The 24,374-nt window shown below is 45.2% G+C and overlaps 1 protein-coding gene across 1 annotated transcript in view; it reads right to left on the bottom strand.

Moving 5' to 3' along the window:
* The window catches only part of ABCD1 (ATP binding cassette subfamily D member 1), a 130,492-nt gene that overhangs the window by 35,689 nt on the left and 70,429 nt on the right, over positions 1-24,374 (bottom strand). Inside the window, exons 3-5 of the mRNA XM_082264427.1 lie at positions 22,344-22,486; positions 18,484-18,652; positions 4,726-4,820 (exon numbers count right to left, since the gene is read on the bottom strand). Of these exons, the coding sequence (XP_082120553.1) occupies positions 4,726-4,820; positions 18,484-18,652; positions 22,344-22,486 (407 nt within the window). The remainder of the gene's footprint in view (positions 1-4,725; positions 4,821-18,483; positions 18,653-22,343; positions 22,487-24,374) is intronic.

Raw genomic sequence — 24,374 nt, 5'->3', positions numbered from 1 at the left:
TGCTTGATTAGCTGCACAGAGGGCAGTGGAGACTAACAGATCTCTGATGCCTCCATTAAGAGGACCTGTCACCTGCCCATGCTATCCCATAGGGGGCTTGTAGATAGCAATACAGTAAAATAAAAATAAAAAGTGCTAAAAATGAAACTATAATATAGTAAATAAAAATGTTAAAAAAAATGATAAGCAACCCAGTTGCCCCGCGCACACACCAGAATGTAAATGCAGATTTCACAATGCTTGCGAACAATTACAAAATTGCTCCGGACGCAAAGTGGTTAAAAACAAACATAATTGATCTTCACGAAAATAGATTTCCTGCTTCTGCTCCAGTTGTACAAACACACATGGTTTCTTCCAGCAACTGTTAGTGAGACGCTGCATTGGATAGAAGATCAAAGGAACTTGTGCTGCCGGTCAATGACCACAAATTGCTGCTAATTCGATTACCAGTTTGTTCCCTTTGTAAGATCTTTAAATAGCCATGGCCATTACTGCTCCACTGATGGAGATAAGCTTCCCGAAACACGTTCCAATGACAGCATCCTACAATGGCACAGATACTGATTGAGGCCACTGTAGAGTAGGAGGAAGTGGAAGATCGAGTGAGTGGTGCTTGTGCTCAAACGCGGGCACACTGGTAGTTCTGCGGTGGTCCCTGGGTACAAGTCTCCCCCTTTTTATATATTAAAGGAGAGGTGATAAACTATGCCAGTGGGCCTTTTCTTGTGCTTTGATGTTTTACAGTTCTGAGAGGAAAGAAAGAACATAAATGCTGGTCCTTTTGGTAGTGACCCAAGGTTCTCAGAACACTATCTCTCACTCTATTTGAATGAATGGGCCAAGAATTCCTGACTCTGCTCACTGTGGTACACTGAAACCTCAGGGAGGTCCCTCAACACCTAACTACACCCATCTACACCCTCTGCTACACGCAAGACATGACTCCCCTGCTTGGTCCAGGGTCCTACTTCTACCACTCACCATTACCAACCACCTCACTGTTCCTGTTCCACAGGGTATCCTCTTTCCAATATGTTCCTGGCTCCATTTAAACATTTGCTCACTCCTCTTGGCCTCCCCTCACGCCTCTTGGCCAAGCCTCACTCCTCTTAGGCCCCCCACACCTCTTGGGCAATCCTCAGTTTCCCAGATACCCTGAGGTGCCACCCTTACCTACAATCACCACCACCACCACCAACCACCTCCTGCTCCACAGCGATTCCTCTCTCCACCATGTTCCTGGCCCCATTCTAACCTCTGCTCACTCCTCTTGCGCCCCCCCTACACTCCTCTTGGCCTCCCCACACTCCTCTTGGCCAACCCTCACTCCTTTTGGCCCCCCTTACGCCTCTTGGCCAAGCTTCACTCCTCTTAGGACCCCCACACCTCTTGGGCAATCCTCAGTTTCCCAGATACCCTGAGGGGCCACCCTTTCCTACAATCACCACCACCAGCAACCACCTCCTGCTCCACAGCGATTCCTTTCTCCACCATGTTCCTGGCCCCATTCTAACCTCTGCTCACTCCTCTTGCGCCCCCCCTACACTCCTCTTGGCCTCCCCACACTCCTCTTGGCCAACCCTCACTCCTTTTGGCCCCCCTTACGCCTCTTGGCCAAGCTTCACTCCTCTTAGGACCCCCACACCTCTTGGGCAATCCTCAGTTTCCCAGATACCCTGAGGTGCCACCCTTACCTACAATCACCACCACCACCACCAACCACCTCCTGCTCCACAGCGATTCCTCTCTCCACCATGTTCCTGGCCCCATTCTAACCTCTGCTCACTCCTCTTGCGCCCCCCCTACACTCCTCTTGGCCTCCCCACACTCCTCTTGGCCAACCCTCACTCCTTTTGGCCCCCCTTACGCCTCTTGGCCAAGCTTCACTCCTCTTAGGACCCCCACACCTCTTGGGCAATCCTCAGTTTCCCAGATACCCTGAGGGGCCACCCTTTCCTACAATCACCACCACCAGCAACCACCTCCTGCTCCACAGCGATTCCTTTCTCCACCATGTTCCTGGCCCCATTCTAACCTCTGCTCACTCCTCTTGCCCCCCCCCCCCCCACACTCCTCTTGGCCTCCCCACACTCCTCTTGGCCAACCCTCAATTTTCTTTGCCAGCCCTCCCTCCCCCTGAGGTGCCACCCTTACCTACACTCACCACCACCTCACTGTTCCTGCTCCACAGCGATTCCTCTTTCCACCATGTTCTTGGCCCCATTCTAACCTCCGCTCACTCCTCTTGGCCTCTACTTGCTCCTCTTGGCCAACCCTTCCTCCAACCCTCACTCCTCTTGGCCAACCCTCGCTCCAACCCTCACTCCTCTTGGTCAACCCTCGCTCCAACCCTCAATCCTCTTGGTCAACCCTCACTCCTCTTTGTCAACCCTCACTCCTCTTGGCCAAACCTCAATTACCCTAAGGTGCCACCCTTACCTACACTGCTCCTGGCCCTTCTCTTCTAGCTCCCTACTTATGCAAAAATTACATTAGAAGTGCTGGATCCAAAAGGGGAAAAAAACATGCTTGATCTTCAATTAAAGGAAAGTAGCTCTCTATTATGCAAGGTATCCCTGATGATCCTTCGGAAAGTTTAAGCAAAGCATATAAAGATGAAAGCGCGAAAGGTTGGTTCAAGTCCAGTAAAAGGTAATTATTCTTGATAAAAGGCAAGAGGTAAAGCCAACGTGTTTTGGAGGTTCAAGGCTCCTCTTCATCAGGGCTTGTAATCTGGCTGTATTAGAAGCCTATACTAGTTATGACTGCAGGGTAATCTCCAACTGACAGCCTAGCTTATGGACACTAAAGGGGGAGTCTTGAGCCTCTAAAACTCGTTGGCCTTGTCTTCTGACTTTTTACTAAAATTAACATATTTTTTGTCATAGTTGGGGGTGAGGCTCGGAGGCCAGTACCTATAGCAGTAGAGAGGCTTCCACTGACCAGCTGGATAAATGCAGCAGCAGGTCACAGGATGACACAGACTCTGCAACTCTGGTAAACCCAAGTACAAACCGGTATTCACCAGAACTCCTGATGGTGGAGATTATTTGGAGGTTTTTGCTGCATGTTAGTACCAGGTCAAAGTCCTCAGGATCGCCCCACCAGGAGGTGAGAAAACCGGGGTCCAGTAGCAGATAAAGTAGGTAGGGATCAAACAGAAGCATAGTGAGTAAACAACCCGAAGACCAGAAATGAATGGTTGCAGGCGAGAAAAGCGCCAAAGGTCGGCAAAAAGTGGTAGCGAAGATACAGACGGCAGGAGTGAAAAACAGCAAGATATTGGCTGGACAATAATCTGGCAAACAGGAAGTGAAGAGACATGGCTTAAATCAGAAAGTTAATGGAAGAGGCAGAGAGTTCAGGGTTTAAGAAAAGCAGGGTTCAAGGCAAGATCATTTAAAGTATAACTAAAGGCAAGACTTTAGTTTTGGCTAGAGTGGAGAGGGATTAGATTGCTTGTCAGTTTTTATTGCTGTCTGTGCCCCCGTTAAGGAGATTTACACTATTTGTCCTGTTAACCATTTTCATTGAAAGTGAAAGTAAAAGAAAATCCCAAATTTTGGGTTGTCCCCAGAAAAGTAACAGAAGGGACATCTTCCAATGGGGACACAAGTTCTAGAAGCCTGGGTGTCCCCAAAGAACTCCCTTAATTTGCAGGAATTTCCTCTGGACTTCCTGTTTGGCTATGGGACAGGAATAGAAGGGAAGGCTACAACGGGATACAAATGGAGAAAAAAAAAAATCTGACTGGGTTTATAACCCTCCTTTGCTCTTTTCAAAATAAAAAAAGGTTTTGACTATAGTTCTACTTTTAAGGAATTGCCCAGGGAGCTGTCCAGCATTCTAGGTGGCTTAGCTAGAAGAGACATTGCCAGACACAGCAGAGGTTGCAGGTTCAGACCCGGGTTCTGACACTTTCACTGACTTAAACCAATCGGTGGTGCTCTTCGCTCCTTCTACTGTCTGTGAAGAAGACATGAAACATCTCCTTCTAATGAAGCACAAGGCAAGTGTCTTGCATTTACTGAATTTAGCACAGTTGCAATATTGCTTGGGCATCATAACCATTTCATCCTCCACCTTAAAAAAAGACCATCTTGGTGGCTAACAACTAGCATACCATCCATAACAGAGAATGGCCTCTTTGAAAACTTTGACAGAGTCCCTTTAAGTCAAATAATAACTGCATTACATGACCTATATAGGCCGCATGAACTTCTACCTATAAAAACAACTATATGTTGGTATACAAAGACTTGTGTAAATGAGGACCAAGGTCACGGCTGTTGTACCAGGGAGAGACCTACTCTATACTATTAAAGATCATTGCCAACATGGCCTTGGTCTTTGGACATGAACTTCGCTCTCCCTCCTATCACTGGTGATAACAAGTTCAACACTTATCAAACATAAACTATGTCTTCGGAGAATAATACCGTAAATCCAGAGTCCAGATGATAATTTAATACTGCGTCCCAGTTTATGAATCAAAGGCAATCAATCTTTGCCGCTAACTAAGTCAATTAAATGTAGAATGGAAGGCCTGATTAGCAGGGTGTAATCTGTTTATCTAGATTTTCAAGAGTTATCACTGAGAATGATTTAAGTGGAAGGGTTCACCACGCTAAAGATATTAAATAGAGGAAAGGTGAAAGCTGCGGTTATTCTAGGTCATGGCAGACTGCTCCAAACCTGATGAAAAGCTTTTCCAGGACTTACCCGAATGTTAAGGCTCGCCACTACAACGTCTCCTGTTGGGGTGACTATGGGGATATTTTCACAGATTATTCCATTTTCCACGTCCACCACTCGCCCTGGTAATAGAAGAAGAGAATTAAAGTCAACCATTAAATAAAGTTTGCTTTTGTTTTTTGTGTCTTTGGACAGAAAAAGTAAACTATGGACAGAAAAAGTAAACTATGGAGAGAAAAAGTAAACTATGGACAGAAAGACCCCGTTCACACTGGGGCGACACTACTTGCCGGGGCGACCTCACAGGTCACGGTGCACAGCTCGCACCGCGACCTCGGAGTGGCCGCCACGGACTTCATATCATTGAAGTCAATGCAGGTCGCTCCAGGCCGCCCCAAAGAAGCTCCGGACCCTTTTTCTAAGTCAGAGCGACTTGTGTCGCTCCTATTAGAACGGGTCCACAGCTACTCTATGGCAGGCGACCTACGGCGACCTGTCAGGTCGCCCCAGTGTGAATGGGGTCAAAAGGTAGAATATGGACAGAAAAAGTAAACACAGGGAAAGTTGCTCAGGACCCCCATCATACCAACAGTGATACTATACAGTACAGCCAGTCATCCCAGCCAGAGGCCAGCATGAAGAAGGAGCACCCCTACTGGACTCTGATTATATCTTAGCCAAAAGAGCAAGTCATGTATATATTCACATACTAAGGCCAATTTAGACAGGAGCCAATTTACCTACCAGCATGTCTTTGAAGTAGTATTGCACTGATATAGAAAACATGCAAACTCTATGTAGATGGTATCCAGACCAGGATTCAAACTGAGTACCTCAGTGCTGTATGGCAAGAGAGGGAGCCACTAAACCACTGCACTTTTTTCATGGTTTTTATTATGGCTTTTATATGTTCTATTATCCCACTGACAGCATCCCCTGCTTGTAGCCTATACTTTACAGATGCTTTAAATCAGCGGTCTCCAAACTGTGGCCCAAGGGCCAGATGCAGTTTTTTTGCTTGTCTTTATTTGGCCCTTGGGGCACTATTCCTCTCGTTGATATAAGGCATTATATTCTTCTACTGACACCAATGATGATGCATCATTCTTTCCACTGACACCAACAGTGGGGCATAATTCCTCCTATTAATGACAACAGTGGGGCCGTATTCTTTCCACTGGCACCAATGATGGGCCATACTTCCTCCCAGTGATATAAACGTTGGAACACTATTTCCCACTGATATCAAAGATGGAGCACTATTCCTCCCACTAATACCAACACTGGGACACCATTCCTGCCACAGACACCAATGATGGGGCTACAGTGCCTTGAAAAAGTATTCATACCCCTTGAAATGTTTTGACAAATTTTGTCATGTTACAACCAAAAACGTAAATGTATTTTATTAGGATTTTATGTGATACACCAGTGATGGCGAACCTTGGCACCCCAGATGTTTTGGAACTACATTTTCCATGATGCTTATGAACTCTGCAGTGTACTTGAGCATCATGGGAAATGTAGTTCCAAAACATCTGGGGTGCCAAGGTTCGCCATCACTCTGATAGACCAACACAAATAATTAATTGTGAAGTGGAAGGAAAATGATAAATGGTTTTCACAATTATTTAGAAATTAATATCTGAAAAGTGGGGCGTGCATTTGTATCCATCCCTTTTACTCTGATACCCCTAACTAAAATCTAGTGGAACCAATTGCCTTCCGAGGTCACCTAATTAGTAAATACAGTTCACCTGTGTGTAATTTAATCTCAGTATAAATACAGCTGTTCTGTGAAGCGCTCAGAGGTTTGTTAGAGAACCTTAGTGAACAAACAACATCATGAATGCCAAGGAACACACCAGACAGGTCAGGGATAAAGTCGTGGAGAAGTTTAAAGCAGAGTTAGGTTATAAAAAAAATATCCCAAGCTTTGAACATCTCAAGGAGCACTGCTCAATCCATCATCCGAAAATGGAAAGAGTATGGCACAACTGGAAACCAGCCAAGACATGGTAGGTTTGCAGGCCGGGCAAGGAGAGCATTAATCACAGAAGTATCCAAGAGGCCCATAGTAACTCTGAAGGACCTGCAAAGATCCACAGCTTAAGTGGGAGAATCTGTTGACAGGACCACTATTAGTCATGCACTCCACAAATCTGGCCTTTTTGGAAGAATGGCAAGAAGAAAGCCATTGTTGAAAGAAAGCCATAAAAGTCCCATTTGCAAATGGCGAGAAGCCATGTGGGGAAAACACCAAACATATGGAAGAAGGTGCTCTGGTCAAATGAGACCAAAGTTGAAAGTTTTGGTCTAAAAGCAAAATGCTACATGTGGCGGAAAACGAACACTGGCAGCATCATGTTGTGGGGATGCTTTTTTTCAGCAGAGACAGGGAAGTTGGTCAGAGTTGATGGGAAGATGGATGGAGTCAAATACAGGGCAATCTCAGAAGAAGACCAGTTAGAGTCTGCAAAAGACTTGAGACTGGGTCGGAGGTTCACCTTCCAGCAGGACAATGACCCTAAACATACAGCCAGAGCTACAACCCTGGAATGGTTTAGATCAAAGCCTATGCATGTGTTAGGATGGCCCAGTCAAAGTCCAGACCTAAATCCAATTGAGAATCTGTGGCAAGTCTTGAAAATTGCTGTTCACAGGCGTTCTCTATCCAATCTGACAGAGCTTGAGCTATTTTGCAAAGAAGAATGGGCAAAAATGCCCCTCTCTAGATGTGTAAAGCTGGTAGAGGCATTCCCCAAAAGACTTGCAGCTCTAATTGCAGTGAAAGGTGGTTCTACAAAGTATTGACTCGGGGGCTGAAAACAATTGCTCGCCACACTTTTCTGATTCTTGTAAAACATTTTGAAAACCATTTATCGTTTTCTTTCCACGTCACAATTATGTGCCACTTTATGTTGGTCTATCACATAAAATCCCAATAAAATTGTTGTAACATGACAAAATTTGTGTTTCAAGGGGTATGAATACTTTTTCAAGGCACTGTAGCCCCATCATTGTTGTCTGTGGCAGGAATAGGGCCCCATCATTGGTGTCAGTGGAAGGAATAGTGCCCCGCCAGTGGAAAGAATGTTTTTTTAAGGCACCGTATATTTCTTCCACTGACACCAGAAATGGGACACTATTCCTCCCACTAAACCAACAACTGGACACTATTCCTGCCACTGACACCAATATTGGGGCACTATTCCTTAAACTGACACCAAAGATGGGGCCCTATTCCTTCTAAAGACAACAATGATGGGGCACTATTCCTCCCACTGATACCAATGATGGAAGCACTATTCCTTCTACTGACACCAACAATGGAACATTATTCCTTCCTACTATTACCAACGATGGTACACTATTCCTCCCACTGACACCAATGATAGGGCTAAATTACTTCCACTGACACCAACAATGGGACACTATACTTTCAAATAACTCCAATGTTGGGGTACTATTCCTCCCAATAATGCCAATGTTGGGGCACTATTCCTTCCAATGACACCAACCATGAGGACCTATTGCTCCCACTAATACTAATGATGAGGCACCATTCCTTCCAATGACACCAACGTTGGGGTATTATTCCTCCCACTGACATCAACTTTGAGGACCTATTCCTCCCACTAATACCAATGTTGGGGTACTATTCCCCCCCACTAATAACGATGTTGGGGCATTATTCCTTACACGGACACCAGTGATGAGGTACTATTCCTCTGACTGACATCAACTTTGAGGACCTTTTCCTCCCACTAATACCAATGATGAGGCACTATTCCTTCTACTGACAACAATGATGGGACACTATTCCATCCAATGACAGTAATGTTGGGGTACTATTCCTCCCACTAATACCAATGTTGGAGCACTATGCCTTACACTGACACCAATGACGAGGCACCATTCCTTACAATCATACCAATTATGGGGCACCATTCCTCCCACTAATACCAATGTTGGGGCACTATTCCTTACACTGATACCAATGATGAGGTACTATTCCACCCACTGACATCAACTTTGAGGACCTATTCCTCCCAGTAATACCAATGATGAGGTACTATTCCTTCTACTGACAACGATGGGACACTATTCTATCCAATGACGCTAATGTTGGGGTAATATTCCTCCCAATAATACCAATATTGGGGCACTATGCCTTACACTGACACCAATGATGGGGACCTATTCCTCCCACGAATACCAATGACAAGACTCTATTTCTCCTCCTACTGACCAAAGGCACTATGTAAATTTTTTTACTCCCATTGACCACCAAGCCTGGGGCATTTTCAAACCCCACTAGCCCTCCTAAAGTCTGAAGGACACTAAACTGGCCCTTTGTTTGAAAAGTTTGGAAAACTCTCCTTTAAACAAGTCATATTTGCTATATAGAGTGGAGAAAAACAAACCATCCACGAGCTTCACTCAGCACTTCGTTCCTGGTTGAGGGCCTCTCAAAAGCATGAAATTCACAAATGCCACTTCAGTCAGAAGAAGCTGTACTTATCAGGTCTGGAACTTGAAAATAATTCAGATAACGGCAGTGGAAGGGTCCTTACCGTCTACAAAGGTATTTAAAGGATCACTAAAAGGGAAGCTCTGTAGTTTGGTAAGTGATCGGGGCAGATACCTGGAATGATGGCACAGTATATACCGGTAAATTCCTTATTTTTATTCAAGGATTTATCTATATTTTTGTCTACCTTTACATGCGGGCTAAAGTGACAGTTACAAGAGTTTGGGAAAATCATAGAATGTTGCTGGGGGAGGTTGCAATGGTCAGCTTTTATTTTTAAAGTTTAACCACTTGACCTCCGGAAGATTTACCCCCCCCTTCATGACCAGACTGCTTTTTGCAATATGGCACTGCGTTACTTTAACTCACAATTGCACGGTCATGCAACACTGTAGCCAAATAAAATTGTCCTTTTTTTTCCTCCCACAAATAGGGTTCTTTTGGTGGTATTTGATCACTTCTGCGTTTTTTATTTTTTGCGCTATAAACTAAATAATACCGACAATTTTGAAAAAAAACATCAACTTTTTTACTTTCTGCTATAAAACATATCCAATAAAAGAATTGAAAAAAAAAAAAAATCGAATTTCTTCATCAATTTAGGCCAATATGTATTCTGCTACATGTTTTGGTTTGTGCAAAAGATATAGTGTCTTCAAACAATTGTATTTATTTATAGAGTTTTTATTTTATTTTTTTACTAGTAATGGTGATCAGATAGCGAGACTGTGATATTGCAGTGGACAATCAGATACTTTTTTGGGGACCAGTGACACCAATACAGTGATCGGTAATAAAACTATGCACTGTCACTGTACTAATGACACTGGCAGGGAAGGGGTTAACATTGAGGTGATCCAAGGGTTAAATGTGTGGCCAATGTGTGTGCTGATTTCACTAAGCAGTGTGCTTTGCAGGAAGAAAAAAACAGCACATTGCTGCTGTCAGAAGAGAGCCCTGTGTTTGTTTACCCACACAGGGCTCTCTTCATTGAAGTCCGGAGCTAATCGGCGGGTGATGGCGACCAACCAGCAGCCGGCACTCGCTAATTGGTTGGTGCTGCAGCAGATTGCAGCACAGCCAGAGTGGCCTAGACGCGCTCTCTACTTGGCGCGCGGATCACATACTAGGTACGTGATCTGTCGCAGAGCGGCCCGCCCTGCCATATTTTATCTATGGTGGGCGGTCTGCAAGTGGTTAGAGTTTTCCAAAAGAAACAGAAAACTACCTATCGCTGTAACTGCCTAAAAAGTGTTACTTGGAACTGGGCTTTGTTTATGTTTTAAAGTACAGTCAATATAACTTCTTGCTGCCTACATAACGCATGCGGCGGCAAAGAGGGTGGTGGGCCGGTTCACACCACAATATCTGCCTTCCGCGAGCCACTTCTGGTGTGATTAATCAAAGCAGAAGCCAATCATCGGTAAAACACACAGAACGGAGATCTGCTTATGTAAACAAGGCAGAGCTCCGTTCCAACAGGGGGAAGGGATAGATTTTAGGTTCCTGCAAAGCAGGGAATACAATCTATCACTTCCCTTAGTAAAAGCAGCACATACATGTCACATAAACACTGGCTAGGCACATTTAACACTTTGATCGCCCTTGATGTTTAATCCCTTCCCAGTCAGTGTCATTAGTACAGTGACCATGTATATTTTTAGTACTGATCACTGTATTAGTGTCACTGGTTCCCGCAGAGTTTAAAAGTATTAGTAAGCGTTCGATTGTTCACCGCAATACCGCAGTCCCGCTATAAGTCGCTGATCGCCACCATTACTAGTATAAAAAAAAAAAATTCCACAAATAGATGCCATAGTTTGTAAATGCCATAACGTTCACGCAAACCAATCAATATGTGTTTATTGGGATTTTTTTTTTACCAAATATATGTAGCAGATTACATATTGGCCTAAACTGATGAAGAAATTCGATTTTTTACAATTTTTATTGCAGAAAGTAAAAATACTTTTTTTTTTTCTTAAATTGTCGACCTTATTTTGTTTATAGCGTAAAAAATATTCCTAATGATCAAATACCACCAAAAGAAAGCTCTATTTGTGGGGAAAAAAAATGGGATTTTTGTACCGTAAAATCCATTTATCGGAGTTCATCAACGCACACAGCGCTTCATAAATCATAACTACTGGGTTATATTGTCTCCTCAAGGAGTAGGACTAGCCAGAAGAGAAAACTCCTGGCTATGCCCATGGGGCCTCCTCAGCTTGGTATATACCCCCCTCTCTGCTCTAGGTAATCAGTTTAGTAGCGAGCAGTATTGGAAGTATCAGAACTCCTTAGAGGGGTGGATGCTGTGTCCGATGAACTCAGAGAAATTGATTTTACAGTAAGTACAAAAATCCCATTTTCTCTTTCTTTCATCGACGGACACAGCGCTTCATAAATCACAACTACTGGGACGTCCAAAGCAGTGCCAAAAGGAAAATGAGGGGTGGGGAAAATAACCCAAGTCTAAACATAAGAGCCCTTAACACAGGAAGCTTAATCGGGTCACAGAAGCCCCATCTGAAAAATAAAGCTTAAAGAAAAACACCCCTCAAGAGGGAACAGCCCCTCTTAAACAGCAGCCTGCAAAACTTTGCAGCCAAAAGAAGCATCCGGAGATGCCAAAGTATCTATCTTATAGAATTTTGTGAAGGTATGCGCCGACAACCAAGTGGCTGCCTTGCAAACTTGCGATATTGATGCCTGATGACGGAAGGCCCAAGAAGCACTCATCGCCTGAGTAGAATGTGCCATGACAGGGAAAGGTGGAACCTGACCTTTGTTGGAATAGGCCTGAGTCACCGTCTGTCTGATCAATCTGGAGATGAGAGCCGACGAATCGGCCAGCCCTTTTCTTGGTCTGTCCGTAACCACAAAAAGCGATTCTGACCTCCGAAAGGACTCAGTAGCTGCCAGATACACCTGAATCGCACAAACCACATCCAAGGTATGCAAAGCAAATTCGTTGGGATGAGCCAGTTTGGGACACAAGGAAGGCAACACAATGTCCTCATTCAAATGGAAGTCAGATACAATTTTGGGCAGGAATGGTGGACAAGGACAAAGAACCACTTTATCCCTATAGACCACCAAATAGGGACTGGGACAGGATAATGCCGTTGATTCCGATACCCTGCGGGCCGAGGCAATAGCCACCAAGAATGTCACCTTCTGGGATAACGTAGACAAGGGAATCTCCCGTATATTCTCAAATGGAGGTTTCTGGAGAAGCGAAACAACTAAATTTAAATCCCATGGCGGCAAAAGAGACTGTACAGGTGAAGTCACATGTTGAACCCCCTGAATGAAGGTACGAACTAAAGAGTGCATGGCTAGGAGACGATGAAAGAAGATTGCCAAGGCAGACACCTGGCCCTTGATGGTACTCAAGGCCAACTTCTGATCAACACCCCGTTGAAGAAAGGTTAAGATCGGAGCCACAGAAAAGGGTCGAGGACGAGCACCAACCGACTTACACCAAGAAATCTACGATTTCCATGTTCAATGGTATATCTTGCTAGAAGATGACTTCCTTCACTTCACCATAGTAGCGATCACTGATCCAGACAGACCTCTATCCCTCAGTACCTGGCTTTCAATGGCTAAGCCATTAAATCCAGCGATTTTAAAGCAGGATGGTAGATCAGCCCTTGTTACAACTGTTCTTCTCTGAGAGGAAGCCCCAAAGGGACGTTTATGGCCACCAGGATGATTGGAAGATTCTCGCTCCTGATTCCCTGCAGGTACTGCGGAAGAAGCCTTAGCTGAGGATGATACTGGCCTTACCGTGGCCCTCGGACGCCTGCGGCATCTGTCAGAGGACCCTGAGACCTTGTCACAAATATCGGTATCCTCCTGTGGAGCCAAACCTGCTAAAGGAGCTGCATCTAGGACTGTGCAAACAGAATTGTCTTGAAGGTGGATACCACCAGACTCAGAACTTGTATGCTAAATCGGGAGAGAGAGCTGTCTGTGTGACAGCAGAAGGTGAATCACTGCCTGTGGTTCCTGAAATTTGTCCAAAGGAAGGAACACCCTGGTCAGAATTAAAATCAGACCTAGGTGAATCAGTTACCTGGAGAGGGATAGGGGGGACCTTGGATAGTTCGGGCATCACTTGAACCTTTGCAGGAATTAAATCCGCACAAGGAGACTCAGTACCTAAAAAACCTGAAAAGAACAAACTTTGCCCCCATTTCTGGGTACCCCCAAAAGAACCATTGTGCGGATCTCCTGAGGCTCAGAAAAAGTCCAAAGGGCAGATCAATGAGAGCTTTCTTGGAGGCTTGGCCTGCAGACCAATTCTTAAGCCACAGCATGCGCCTACTCACCACCACTGAAACAGAAAATTTGGACAGCACAGGAGCTGTATCCAAAGCTGCATCACAAATAAACTGCAGCCCATGGACCAACTGGTCCGCTAAATCAACATAGGCAGTGGGGACCTGCTCACTCCCTAGGCCCTGGCGCAAAAGCTTGGCCCAATTAGTTAGGGTCTGAGACACCAGGGCTGAGGCAAAGACTGTCTGCAATGCCGAACCAGCCATAGTAAACTCACAAATATTTGACCACTGTGATTGGCTGTCACACACTGGTGTCAGTGAAAGCAATAGTGGCCCACCATTGGTGTCAGTGAGAGGACTAGTGCTCCAACATTGGTGTCCATGGGAGGAATAGTACACCATCCTTGGCATCAGTGGAAGGATGTACAGTTGGCCATCAATGATGTCTACAGGAGGAATAGTGCCCCATCATTGGTGTCATTGATAGCAATAGTACCCCATGGTTGGTGTCAGTGGAAGAACAGTGCCCCATCATTGGTAAGAATAGTGCCCCATCATCTGTGTCAGTGGGAGGAATAGTGCCTCATCATAGTTGTCAGTGGGAAGAATAGTGCCCCATCTTTGGTGTCCATGGGAGGAATAGTACCCCATCATTGGTACCAGTGGAAAGGATAGTTCCCCTTACTTTTTATCAGTGGAAGGATGTACAGTTACCCATCAATGATGTCTACAGGAGGATATGTGACCCATCATTAGTGTTTGTGGAAAGATTAGTTCACCATTTGTTATATCGGTAGAATAGTTCCTCATTGTTGGTATCAGTGAGAAGAATAGTGTACCATCACTGGTGTCCAAGGGAGGAATATCACCCCCACGTTGGCATTGGTGTGAGGAATAGCGCACCTTCATTGCTGTCAGTGGGAGGAATAGTGTCCCATCATTGGTGTCAGTGGGAGGAATAGTGCTCCATCATTGGTGTCAGTGGAAGGAATAGTTCCCCATCATTGGTGTCAGTGGGAGGAATAGTGCTCCATCATTGGTGTCAGTGGAAGGAATAGTGCTCCATCATTGGTGTCAGTGGAAGGAATAGTTCCTCATCATTGGTGTCAGTGGGAGGAATAGCGCCCCATTATTGGTGTCAGTGGAAGGAATAGCTTCCCACCATTGGTGTCAGTGTCAGGAATAATGTCTCAAGGGTCCCTTAAAGACAAATAAAGGGCTGCCATTGGGGATCACTGGTATAAATAGCTTTGTGTTTTTATATTTTATCATGGAGCCGTTGATCCAAGCAGAAAAGGTGGGCTGTACCTTTGTACGATCTCGCACACACAGACAGGTAAGAACACAAGTCAAACCCTTTGAGTTTAATAACAAAGCAACAAACCTCCCCTAAATATGCCATGAGAGCGGCCCTAGATGAACATTTCTAAAAGGGAAGATCTAAGAGATTATAAATAGTATTGTGCCTGGAATCTGACAAGTCACAAAGTGTATAATTATACTTCTATGTCATTCTCATCGCCCTGAACGAGGAACGCATGAGTACAAACCCATTTCGTGATCCTTTTCCTGCAAACCTGTCAGGATTATTTCATGGCCTGAATATATAATCTATCAAATCAGAGTGTTCTTTGAAGTCTATGTCAGGCCAAATAACGTTTATTTTTCTTTTGGGTAGTGTGGAAAAGCATCAGAACCTCTGCCAGGTTTTTACTTCTACCTGGGGCTCCGTTTGTGAGATTTCGCTTTACTTCCTGTCAAGCAGACAACAGCTTCATCACGCAAGTGATGGAAAATCTACAAGGACACAGACAGAAATACAAATCTGACGGGGTCTTTGCCACCTCTCCAAAGCATCCCCCCCATGTTGAAGGCATGTGAGCCTGGTATGGCTCAAGGGGGTAGGGGGGCACTCGCTCGCCCCCCTTTCTCCTGGCTTGCTGGGCTCCATGCTCAGATAAGGGGCTGGTGTGGATTTTTTTTTTTGGGGGGGGGGGGGGGGGGGGAACCTTACGCCAATTTTTATTTTTGATGTAAGGTTCCCTCCAAACTTCAGACCAGACCCAAAGAGCTTGGTATGGATTTGAGAGAGGACCTCATATAATGCCGGCTTTTCTTTTGTTCACATTCTGCTGACAGCGGAGAATCCGGCTGACAGCAGATAAGGCATGGTTGTTAAGGACATAGCGGGTGCCACCTCCTTAACAACCAGCTATTCACTGTTTTTTCTATTATTTGTAACAAAATGGTTTCAGAGCTCATTCAAACCAGCAGCTGCTCTAAACTCACGGCCATGAGACAGCGTGCGCTGGGAGGCATAGTGCCATTGCGCCAATTGCTTTCTTTTGTTAAAACTTTATTGAAATGTCACAAGTGACATTTCACTAAAAACTGTGTGTTTTTTTTAACCACTTTACCACCGGAGGATTTTGCTGTCTTACGTCTGGGCCACTTTTTGCGATTCGGCACTGTGCAACTTTAACTGACAATTGCTCGGTCATGCAACGCCATACCCAAACAAAATTTACGTCCTTTTTTTGGTGGTATTTGATCACCTGTGCGATTTTCACTTTTTGCGCTATAAACAAAAAAAGAGCGACAATTTTGAAAAAATAACAATATTTTTCACATTTTTTTTATATGAAATTCCACCAAAAATGTAAAAATCTAAATTTTTTATCATTTTAGGCCAATTTGTTTTCTGCTACATATTTTTGGTAAAAAAAAAAAAATCGCAATAAGCGTATTTTGATTGGTTTGCGCAAAAGTTATTGCGTTTACTAACTAAGGGAAAGATTTCTGTCATTTTTGGTGTTTTTTTTTTTAACGAGTAATGGCGGCGATCTGCGATTTTTTTTGCGGGACTGCAACATTGCGGTGGACAGATCGGACCCTTGACTGACATTTTTTACACTTTTGGGGGTACCAGTGACATTACTACAGTAATCAGTGCTATAAATATGCACTGTTACTATAAAAATGACACTGGCAGGGAAGGGGTTAATTTTTATTGGCGATCAAGGGGTTAATGTATGCCTGGTGCTTACTGACCTGTGTGGGGGGAGGTGACTGAGTGACACAGGGACAGATCGCAGGTTCAGCTATGCTGAACCCTGCAATCTCTCACTTAGGAGATCCGCCCGCTTTGTTTACACAAGAGGGCAGATTTCCACACTCGATTCCCCGACGATCGGGGAAGAGCAGCGGTGATCACCGCATCTCCTCCCCTGGCCCGACTCCCGCTGTGACTGAATACAGCGGGAGCGAGCCTCCGGTGGCGCGGACGCGCCGACGAGAGAGGGGAATGTCTGACGACGTAGGTCTACGTCGTCAGACGTTATCGAGCCACTTTGCCGCAGTAGCAGCTCAGTGAGCAGCGGTAAAGTGGTTAAATAGGGCCCATTGCCCAAAAGTGATCCAAACAGTAGTGACAACACCAGAACAAAAATAGAGGGGAAATCTTCCAATGGGGACACTAGATCTGGTGACAACCAGGGATTGCCTCACTTTGGAGGGATTTTCTATTACTTCCTGCTTGGCTATGGGACAGGAAGTGAAGGGAAATCTCCTCAATGGCACATAGATGGCAACAAAAAAACTTGACACGGGTTATAACTTTCTCTTGCTTATCCAAAATAAAAAAAAATGCTAAAAACGCAATCCCTTTAAATCTGACACCCCATTCTCCTACGGGTGAGTTTAGAAAAGTCCCGCATGCAGCATCTTTGGTGCGGTTTTGAAAAAATACGTTTGCTTTTGAAATGAATAGAGAACGAGTCAAAAAAGTGGAAAAAAAAAGTGGAGTCACATGTGCGTGCTGGTATCTATGTTAGGTATCTATTTTCTTGGCGTAAGCTCATCTTTTACATTTTACAATTTTTTTTTAAATTTATTAAGGCCCTTTCATACTTGTGTGACTTGTCCTGCGATTTGGAGCTGCAAAGTAGCATGACAAGTCCTACTCCATGATTTCCAATACTGTTCATATCTGTGCGACTTCAAGTCACTTCAAAGTAGTCCCTGCACTACTTTGGGCCGATTTTATTGCGTTTTGAGGTCCATAGACATAGGCATTGCTTCAAGCCCAGTCAAAATCGAGGCAAAATCGCTGTAAAATTGCGTGACTTTTAGGTCGCACAAATGTGAAAGGGACCTAAAGTGTATTTTTTCCAAACAAATTGCATTTAAAAGACCACTGCGCAAATACTGTGCAACATAAAAAATTGCAACGACTGCCATTCTATTTCCTAGGGTCTCTGCTAAAAAAAAAAAAAATGTATAATGTTTGGGGGTTCCAAGTAATCTTCTAGCAAAAAAATACTGATTTAAACTTGTAAACAAAAAGTGCCAGAAAAAGCCTGGTCTTCAAGTGGTTAAGGACTTTCCACTTTTATTTAGAGCTGACGGTTTTACTGAGTGCTGGGAGAACAGCTATCACTATACTCCCAGCACTCTGACTGGAGAGACCCTGCTTGCTCACACACAGCATCTCTGCCTGCCCCTCCTCTCCACTGTCCATTCACAGGAGGCTTTGTATTTTTGAAATGGGTTCACAAAGTGCTCTATGATTGGGCAGAAGAAGGAGAGGCGGCAGGCAGAGAGGCTGCATCTGACTCCTGCAGCTGCAGGAGATGAGACCAGAAGGTCCATCATTGGAGCTCCGGAAGTATAGTGATAGCTCTACTCCTGGCGCTCAGTGAAAATTGTAAACAAGAGATTAATCCAGGAGGAGGCATGCACCTCATTGGACTTAACCCCATAGTAATCCAGCACATTTTAGAAAACAGCTGAATTTCTGGAGTTCAGCTATAAGATTATTAGAAGTAAGCGGAAGTCATGCTTTATCCTCAATCCTTCCACATGTCCATAAGGTCAAATAGAGATGACAGCAACCGGCCTTGGCATAGCTCAGTTCTCAAACCTCGCGTAAGGCTTGGTGTATATTATAAACTAGAAGTATACCTTTAATCTCCAGGGGCCCTTCAATACGGGTCCCATGCTCAATGACATCTCCCTTCTTGGGTTTGTCTTCTTCTAGTTCTCCTGGGCGCTTGTAGACTCCATTCTGCACATCTTCAAACACTTCAAACATGTCGTGTACCCGAGCTGTATAGCCAGCCAGCTCCGTCACCTGTCAGAATTAATCAGAAGACCTTTAATGCCAACGGCCTATGGATTTCCAATTCTGCCTAATGTCTTGGTACAAGGGCCACACCAGAGTCTCCTCTCTCATCATAAGCCCCCCCATCACTTTAGAAGCCCCCAACACATCAAAAGCCCCCAACACATCAGAGTCCCCCCTTTTCACATCAGAAACCCCCATCACATCAGAGTCCCCCCTTTTCACATCAGAAACCCCCATTACATCAGAGTTCTCCCTTTTACATCAGAAGCCCCCAACACATCAAAAGCCCCTTCACATCAGAGTCCCCCCTTTCACATCAGAAACCCCCATCACATCAGAGTTCTCCCTTTTCACATCAGAAGCTTCACCAACACATCAAAGTCCCCCCTTAAACACCAGAAGCCCCCCCCCCCATCACATCAGAGTCCTTATGTTCACATCAGAAGCTCCCCCATCACATCAAAGTCCCCCCTTAAATATCAGAAGCCCCCCCATCACATTAGAGTCCTTCCTTTCACATCAGAAGCCCCCCATCATATCAGAGTCCCTCCGTTCATATCAAAAGCTACCCCATTACATCAGAGCTCTCCCTTTCACGTCAGAAGCTCCCCCAGTACATCAGAGTCCCCCCTTTCACATCAGAAGGCCCCCATCCCATCAGAGTCCCCCCTTTCACATCAGAAGGCCCCCATACCATCAGAGCCCCCCCTTTCACAACAGAAGGTTCCCCATCACATCAAAGTCCCCCCTTAAACATCAGAAGCCCCTCCCCCCCATCACATCAGAGTCCTTCCTTTCACATCGGAAACCCCCCCATCACATTAGAACCCCCCCATCACATCAAAGTCTCCCCTTTCACATCAGAACATCACCCATCACATTAGAGTCCCCTCTTTCACATTAGAAGCCCCCCCCCCTTTCACATCAGAAGCCCCCTATCACATCAGAGTCCCTCCTTTCACAACAGAAGCTCTTCCTCCCTTAACATCAGACCCTTCCTTCACATCAGAGTGCCCCTTCACATTAGAAGTGTCCCCCACACCATATCAGAAGCACCCTATCATATCAGAGTTGCTGGCTAGGTAAAATCTTGTAGAGGGCCAGATGTGGCCTTCAGGACGTAGTTTGGAGACCCCTGTCTTAGAAGAATGTTTCAGAGGAATATAACACTCAGGCACCAGGCAGAAGTGGGCACATGTGCCTTATCTTCAGAACTTTAGCAGTATCTGGTGGGGTCTCAGTGGTGGTAGGTGGTGCTGTCAATATAAAAGCAGAGAACTTATGGAGCCTGCTTTAAAGCAGCTGTATTACTTCACTTAGCAGACCCTGATTAGAGGATCATGGCAAGGAACCTCCACCATATTTCACTGTTAGCTACAGACACTCATTATTGTATCGCTCTCCATACCTTCACCAACAAACTGCCTCCTGCTACAGCAAAATCTTTCACATTTTACTCATCAGTCCAAAGCACCTGCTGCCATTTTTCTGCACCCTAGTTCCTATGTTGTCATGCATAGTTGAGTGGCTTAGCCTTGTATCCATGTCCTATGGGGTCAAAATGTGAAATATTTGGCTGTAGCAGGAGGCAGTTTGTTGGTAAACGACTGGAGAGCAGTACAATGATGAGTGTCTGCAGCCAACTGTGAAGCATGGTGGAGGTTCTTTGCAAGTGTGGAGTGGCAATTCTACAAATGGAAAGCCATCCACAACCTAGCCCCCAGCTACATCACTAGCCTAGTCTCAAAACACCAACCGAATCGCTCTCTTCGTTCCTCTTAAAACCTCCTGCTCTCAGGACTTTTCCAGAGCCTCTCCAATCCTATGGAACTCCTTACACCAATCTGTCCGATTATCTCCTACTCTATTAGCTTTTAGACAATCTCTGAAAACCCTCCTCTTCAGAGAAGCCTATCCTACCCACACCTAACAACTGTACCTCAATTTTCTCCATCATCCCATCCTCCACAGCTATTGCCTTTTGTTTCACTTGACCCCCCCTTCTAGATTGTAAGCTCTAACGAGCAGGGCCCTCTAATTCCTCCTGTATTGTAATGTAACTGTATTGTCTTCCCTCATATTGTAAAGCACTGCTCAAACTGTCGGTGCTATATAAATCCTGTATAATAATAATAATAAAATGGAGATTGAGACTTAGTCAGGATCTCAGTGTCCTCAATGCTGAGACATACAGGCATCATGTTATTCCACCAGGGATATGTGTGACTGGCCCCAAATAATTTCTGCATCAGGACGATCACCCCAAACATACATCCAATGTCATTAAGAGCTATCTTCAGTTTAACGAAGAACAAGGAGTCCTGAACTACTAACAATTCTATTTCTGAAAGAATTCTTCATTTACAGCATTTTTTCACACCTGCCTAAGACTATTACACAGTAGTGTATGTGTGTGTATACTGTTGTATATATACACTCACCGGCCACTTTTTTAGGTACACCTTGCTAGTACTGGCTTGGACCCCCTTTTGCCTTCAGAACTGCCCTAATTCTTCATGGCATAGATTCAACAAGGTGTTGGAAACATTCCTCAGAGATTTTGGTCCATAGTGACATGATAGCATCACGCAGTTGCTGCAAATTTGTCGCCTGCACATCCATGATGGGAATCTCCCGTTCTACCACATCCCAAAGGCGCTCTATTGGATGAGATGTGGTGAGTGCGGAGGCCATTGGAGTACAGTGACCTCATTGTCATGTTCAGGAAACAAGTAATGAGATGATTGGAGCTTTGTGACATGGTGCATTATCCTGCTGGAAGGAGCCATCAGAAGATGGGTACACTGTAGTCATAAAGGGATGGACATGGTCAGCAACAATACTCAGGTAGGCCGTGGGGTTTAAATGATGGTCAGTTGGTACGAAGGGGCCCAAAGTGTGCCAAGAAAATATCCCCCACACCATTACACCACCAGCCTGAACCGCCGATACAAGGCAGGATGGATCCATGCTTTCATGCTGTTTATGCCAAAATCTGACTCTACCATTTAAATGTCCCAGCTGAAATTGAGACTCATCAGACCCGGCAGCGTTTTTCCAATCTTCTATTGTCCAATTTTGGTGAGCCTGTGCGAATTGTAGCCTCAGTTTCCTGTTCTCAGTTGAAAGTAATGGCACCCAGTGTAGTCTTCTGCTGCTGTAGCCCATCTGCTTCAAAGTATTCCGCATACCTTGGTCGTAACGAGCGGTTATTTGAGTTACTGTTGCCTTTCTATCACCTGGAACCATTCTGCCCATTCTCCTCTGACCTTTGACATCAATCAGGCATTTTCCTCCACACAACTGCCACTCACTGGATATTTTCTCTTTTTCGGACCATTCTCTGTAAACCTCTGAGATGATTGTGTGTGAAAATCCCAGTAGATCAGCAGATTTTTAAAATACTCAGGCCAGCCCTTCTGGCACCAACAACCATACCCCATTCAAAATCACTTAAACCCCCTTTCTTCCCCATTCTGATGCTCAGTTTGAACTTCAGCAAGTTGTCTTTACCACGTCTAGATGCCTAAATGCATTGAGTTGCTGCCATGTGATTGGCTGATTAGCAAAATGTGTTACCAGGCAATTGAACAGGTGATCCTAATAAAGTGGCCGGTGAGTGTATATATATATATATATATATATATATATATCCCTAACCATTTCATGAATCAGTCCAGAGCACTTTCTTCCTCACCTCTTTATAAGAGGACATGACTCTCTCAATGGCGTCAGCGGCGGCTGTCAGAAGGTTCCTCGCGGTGGTGAAAGCTTCAGCTCGTTCACTCACTAATTCCTCTTCCTTCATCTCCATAGCGGCCTTTTTCACTTCCTCCGAATCTGAAGTATAGAACACAGCAAGATGTCACAAATCAAACACTGGGATCATTTGTATTTTTAGTTTAGTGGGGGAACTAGGAGCAAAAAACAAACAAAAAATGACATATATGATACAGTCTGTCAGTAGGAGTCGGTTCACACTGGGGCGACACGACTCTGTACTACTTCGGGGGCGACTTGTGCATTCCCATGCACCACGACTTCGGAGCGACTTGCATTGACTTCACATAATTGAAGTCTATGCAAGTCGCTCCGAGGTCGCCCCGAAGTAGTACAGGACCCTTTTTCTAAGTCGGAGCGACTTGTGTTGCTCCTATTAGAACAGGTCCTGTAGCAGTCAATGGACTGCGAGGGAGTGCGACTTGTCAGGCTGACCAGTCGCCCGACAAGTCGCGCTAGTGTGGACTGGGTCTTAGGCTTGGTTCACACTGCTGCGACAGCAAAGTCGCATGACTATGCCTGCGACTTTCTTCCGACTTGGATGCTATTTAGGAGCCTGTACAAGGGCTGAAATCGCACACAAGTCAGACCAAAGTAGTGCAGGAACCTTTTCTAAAGTTGGAGCGGCTTGTGAAGTATCAGTTAAGACAGCACTTATATCGAATTATTGATTAGGATATGTCATGTGACTTGGGATCCCATGTTGCAGGAGTATGAACCAAACCTTACACATCAGTCCATGTTTTCTGAGTCCCCCCTTGTCACATAGTTTTATTATCTCTTGATCCTGCCAGCAAGTCAGTTTTTTTTCCACTGCCTTAACCCCTTCCTGGGAGGCGGCATTCTGATCATGTGATTTTTGTGATTGGCTGTTGCATCAGTCACACGATCAGGAACCTGTTTCGCTTGGCAACAGGCCAGAAGAAGTAGCAGTTAAAGGGTTTAAAAAAACTTTTAAGACTAACTAGGGTGCTTGCAATGATTAGCTTTCATTTATTTATTTAAAATACAAGAATACATTGAGTAGAATTTTTCTTTTTAAACCAGAGTTGAGTGTCACTTTAACGTTAACCAAAAGGCAATAAAACCCAAAACATTTTTTTTATTCTAGCTTCGAATAGCTTAGATCTCTTAGACGAGGGGTCGGGAACCTTTTTGGCTGAGAGAGCCATGAACACCACATATTTTCAAATGTAATTCCGTGAGAGCCATACACTATATTTCAGGGGTCGGGAACCTTTATTTAATATTCATATTCATGGGCCGCAGCTATACAGTGAGTAGATGGAGCCGTGTTAAAGTGTCTGGAGTCCGGTCAGGAAGAGAGCAGAGCAGGCATGTATGCAATGAGGTCGGAGTGGTGAAGCACCTGCAAGTGATGGAGGTGAGTATAGGCCCTGAGAAAATGGCGGCCAGCCGCTAAAGGCCTCAGAAGTGGATGTGAAAAGCAGCACCCACGGGTCCCCGGGTGTCAGAGGGGAAGGCGATCGTGTCTGTCGGGGCACAGGGAGCGGATGGCAGGTCTCCTTACCGGGCGGTGATTGGCAAGGCCCTCAGATGCACAGCACATGAGCCGGCGGCGGTACAGTGAGTAGGCCGCGGGGTCCGTAGAGCAGCAATCTGGTCACCCAGAGACGAACTGAGGGTAGCGGTGGGTAGCCCACAAAGTGTTCCGTCGAGGGGTGCAGAATTCTCCTTGGCACCGGGCACAGCTACGCGGGTGGCACTGGATTGAGTGGTAGACGCGGCGGAGCTCTGGGACTACACGTCCAGCGCGGCTCACGTCCGGACACGCCCCTCTTTATTAAAGATTTGTCTGCGAGCCAGATGCAGCCATCAAAAGAGCCACGTCTGGCTCGTTAGCCATAGGTTCCCTACCCCTGTCTTAGACCTTTGTAACTGTCTGAGTCCCAGTTGGTCATCCTTCCCTGCAATTTAATAAAAGTCC

This window comes from Pelophylax lessonae, assembly GCF_965119305.1.
Source record: "Pelophylax lessonae genome assembly, chromosome: 7".
Classification (NCBI taxonomy): domain Eukaryota; kingdom Metazoa; phylum Chordata; class Amphibia; order Anura; family Ranidae; genus Pelophylax; species Pelophylax lessonae.
Note: the sequence above shows the minus strand (reverse complement) of the source record. Positions and strands in the feature narration are given on the sequence as shown.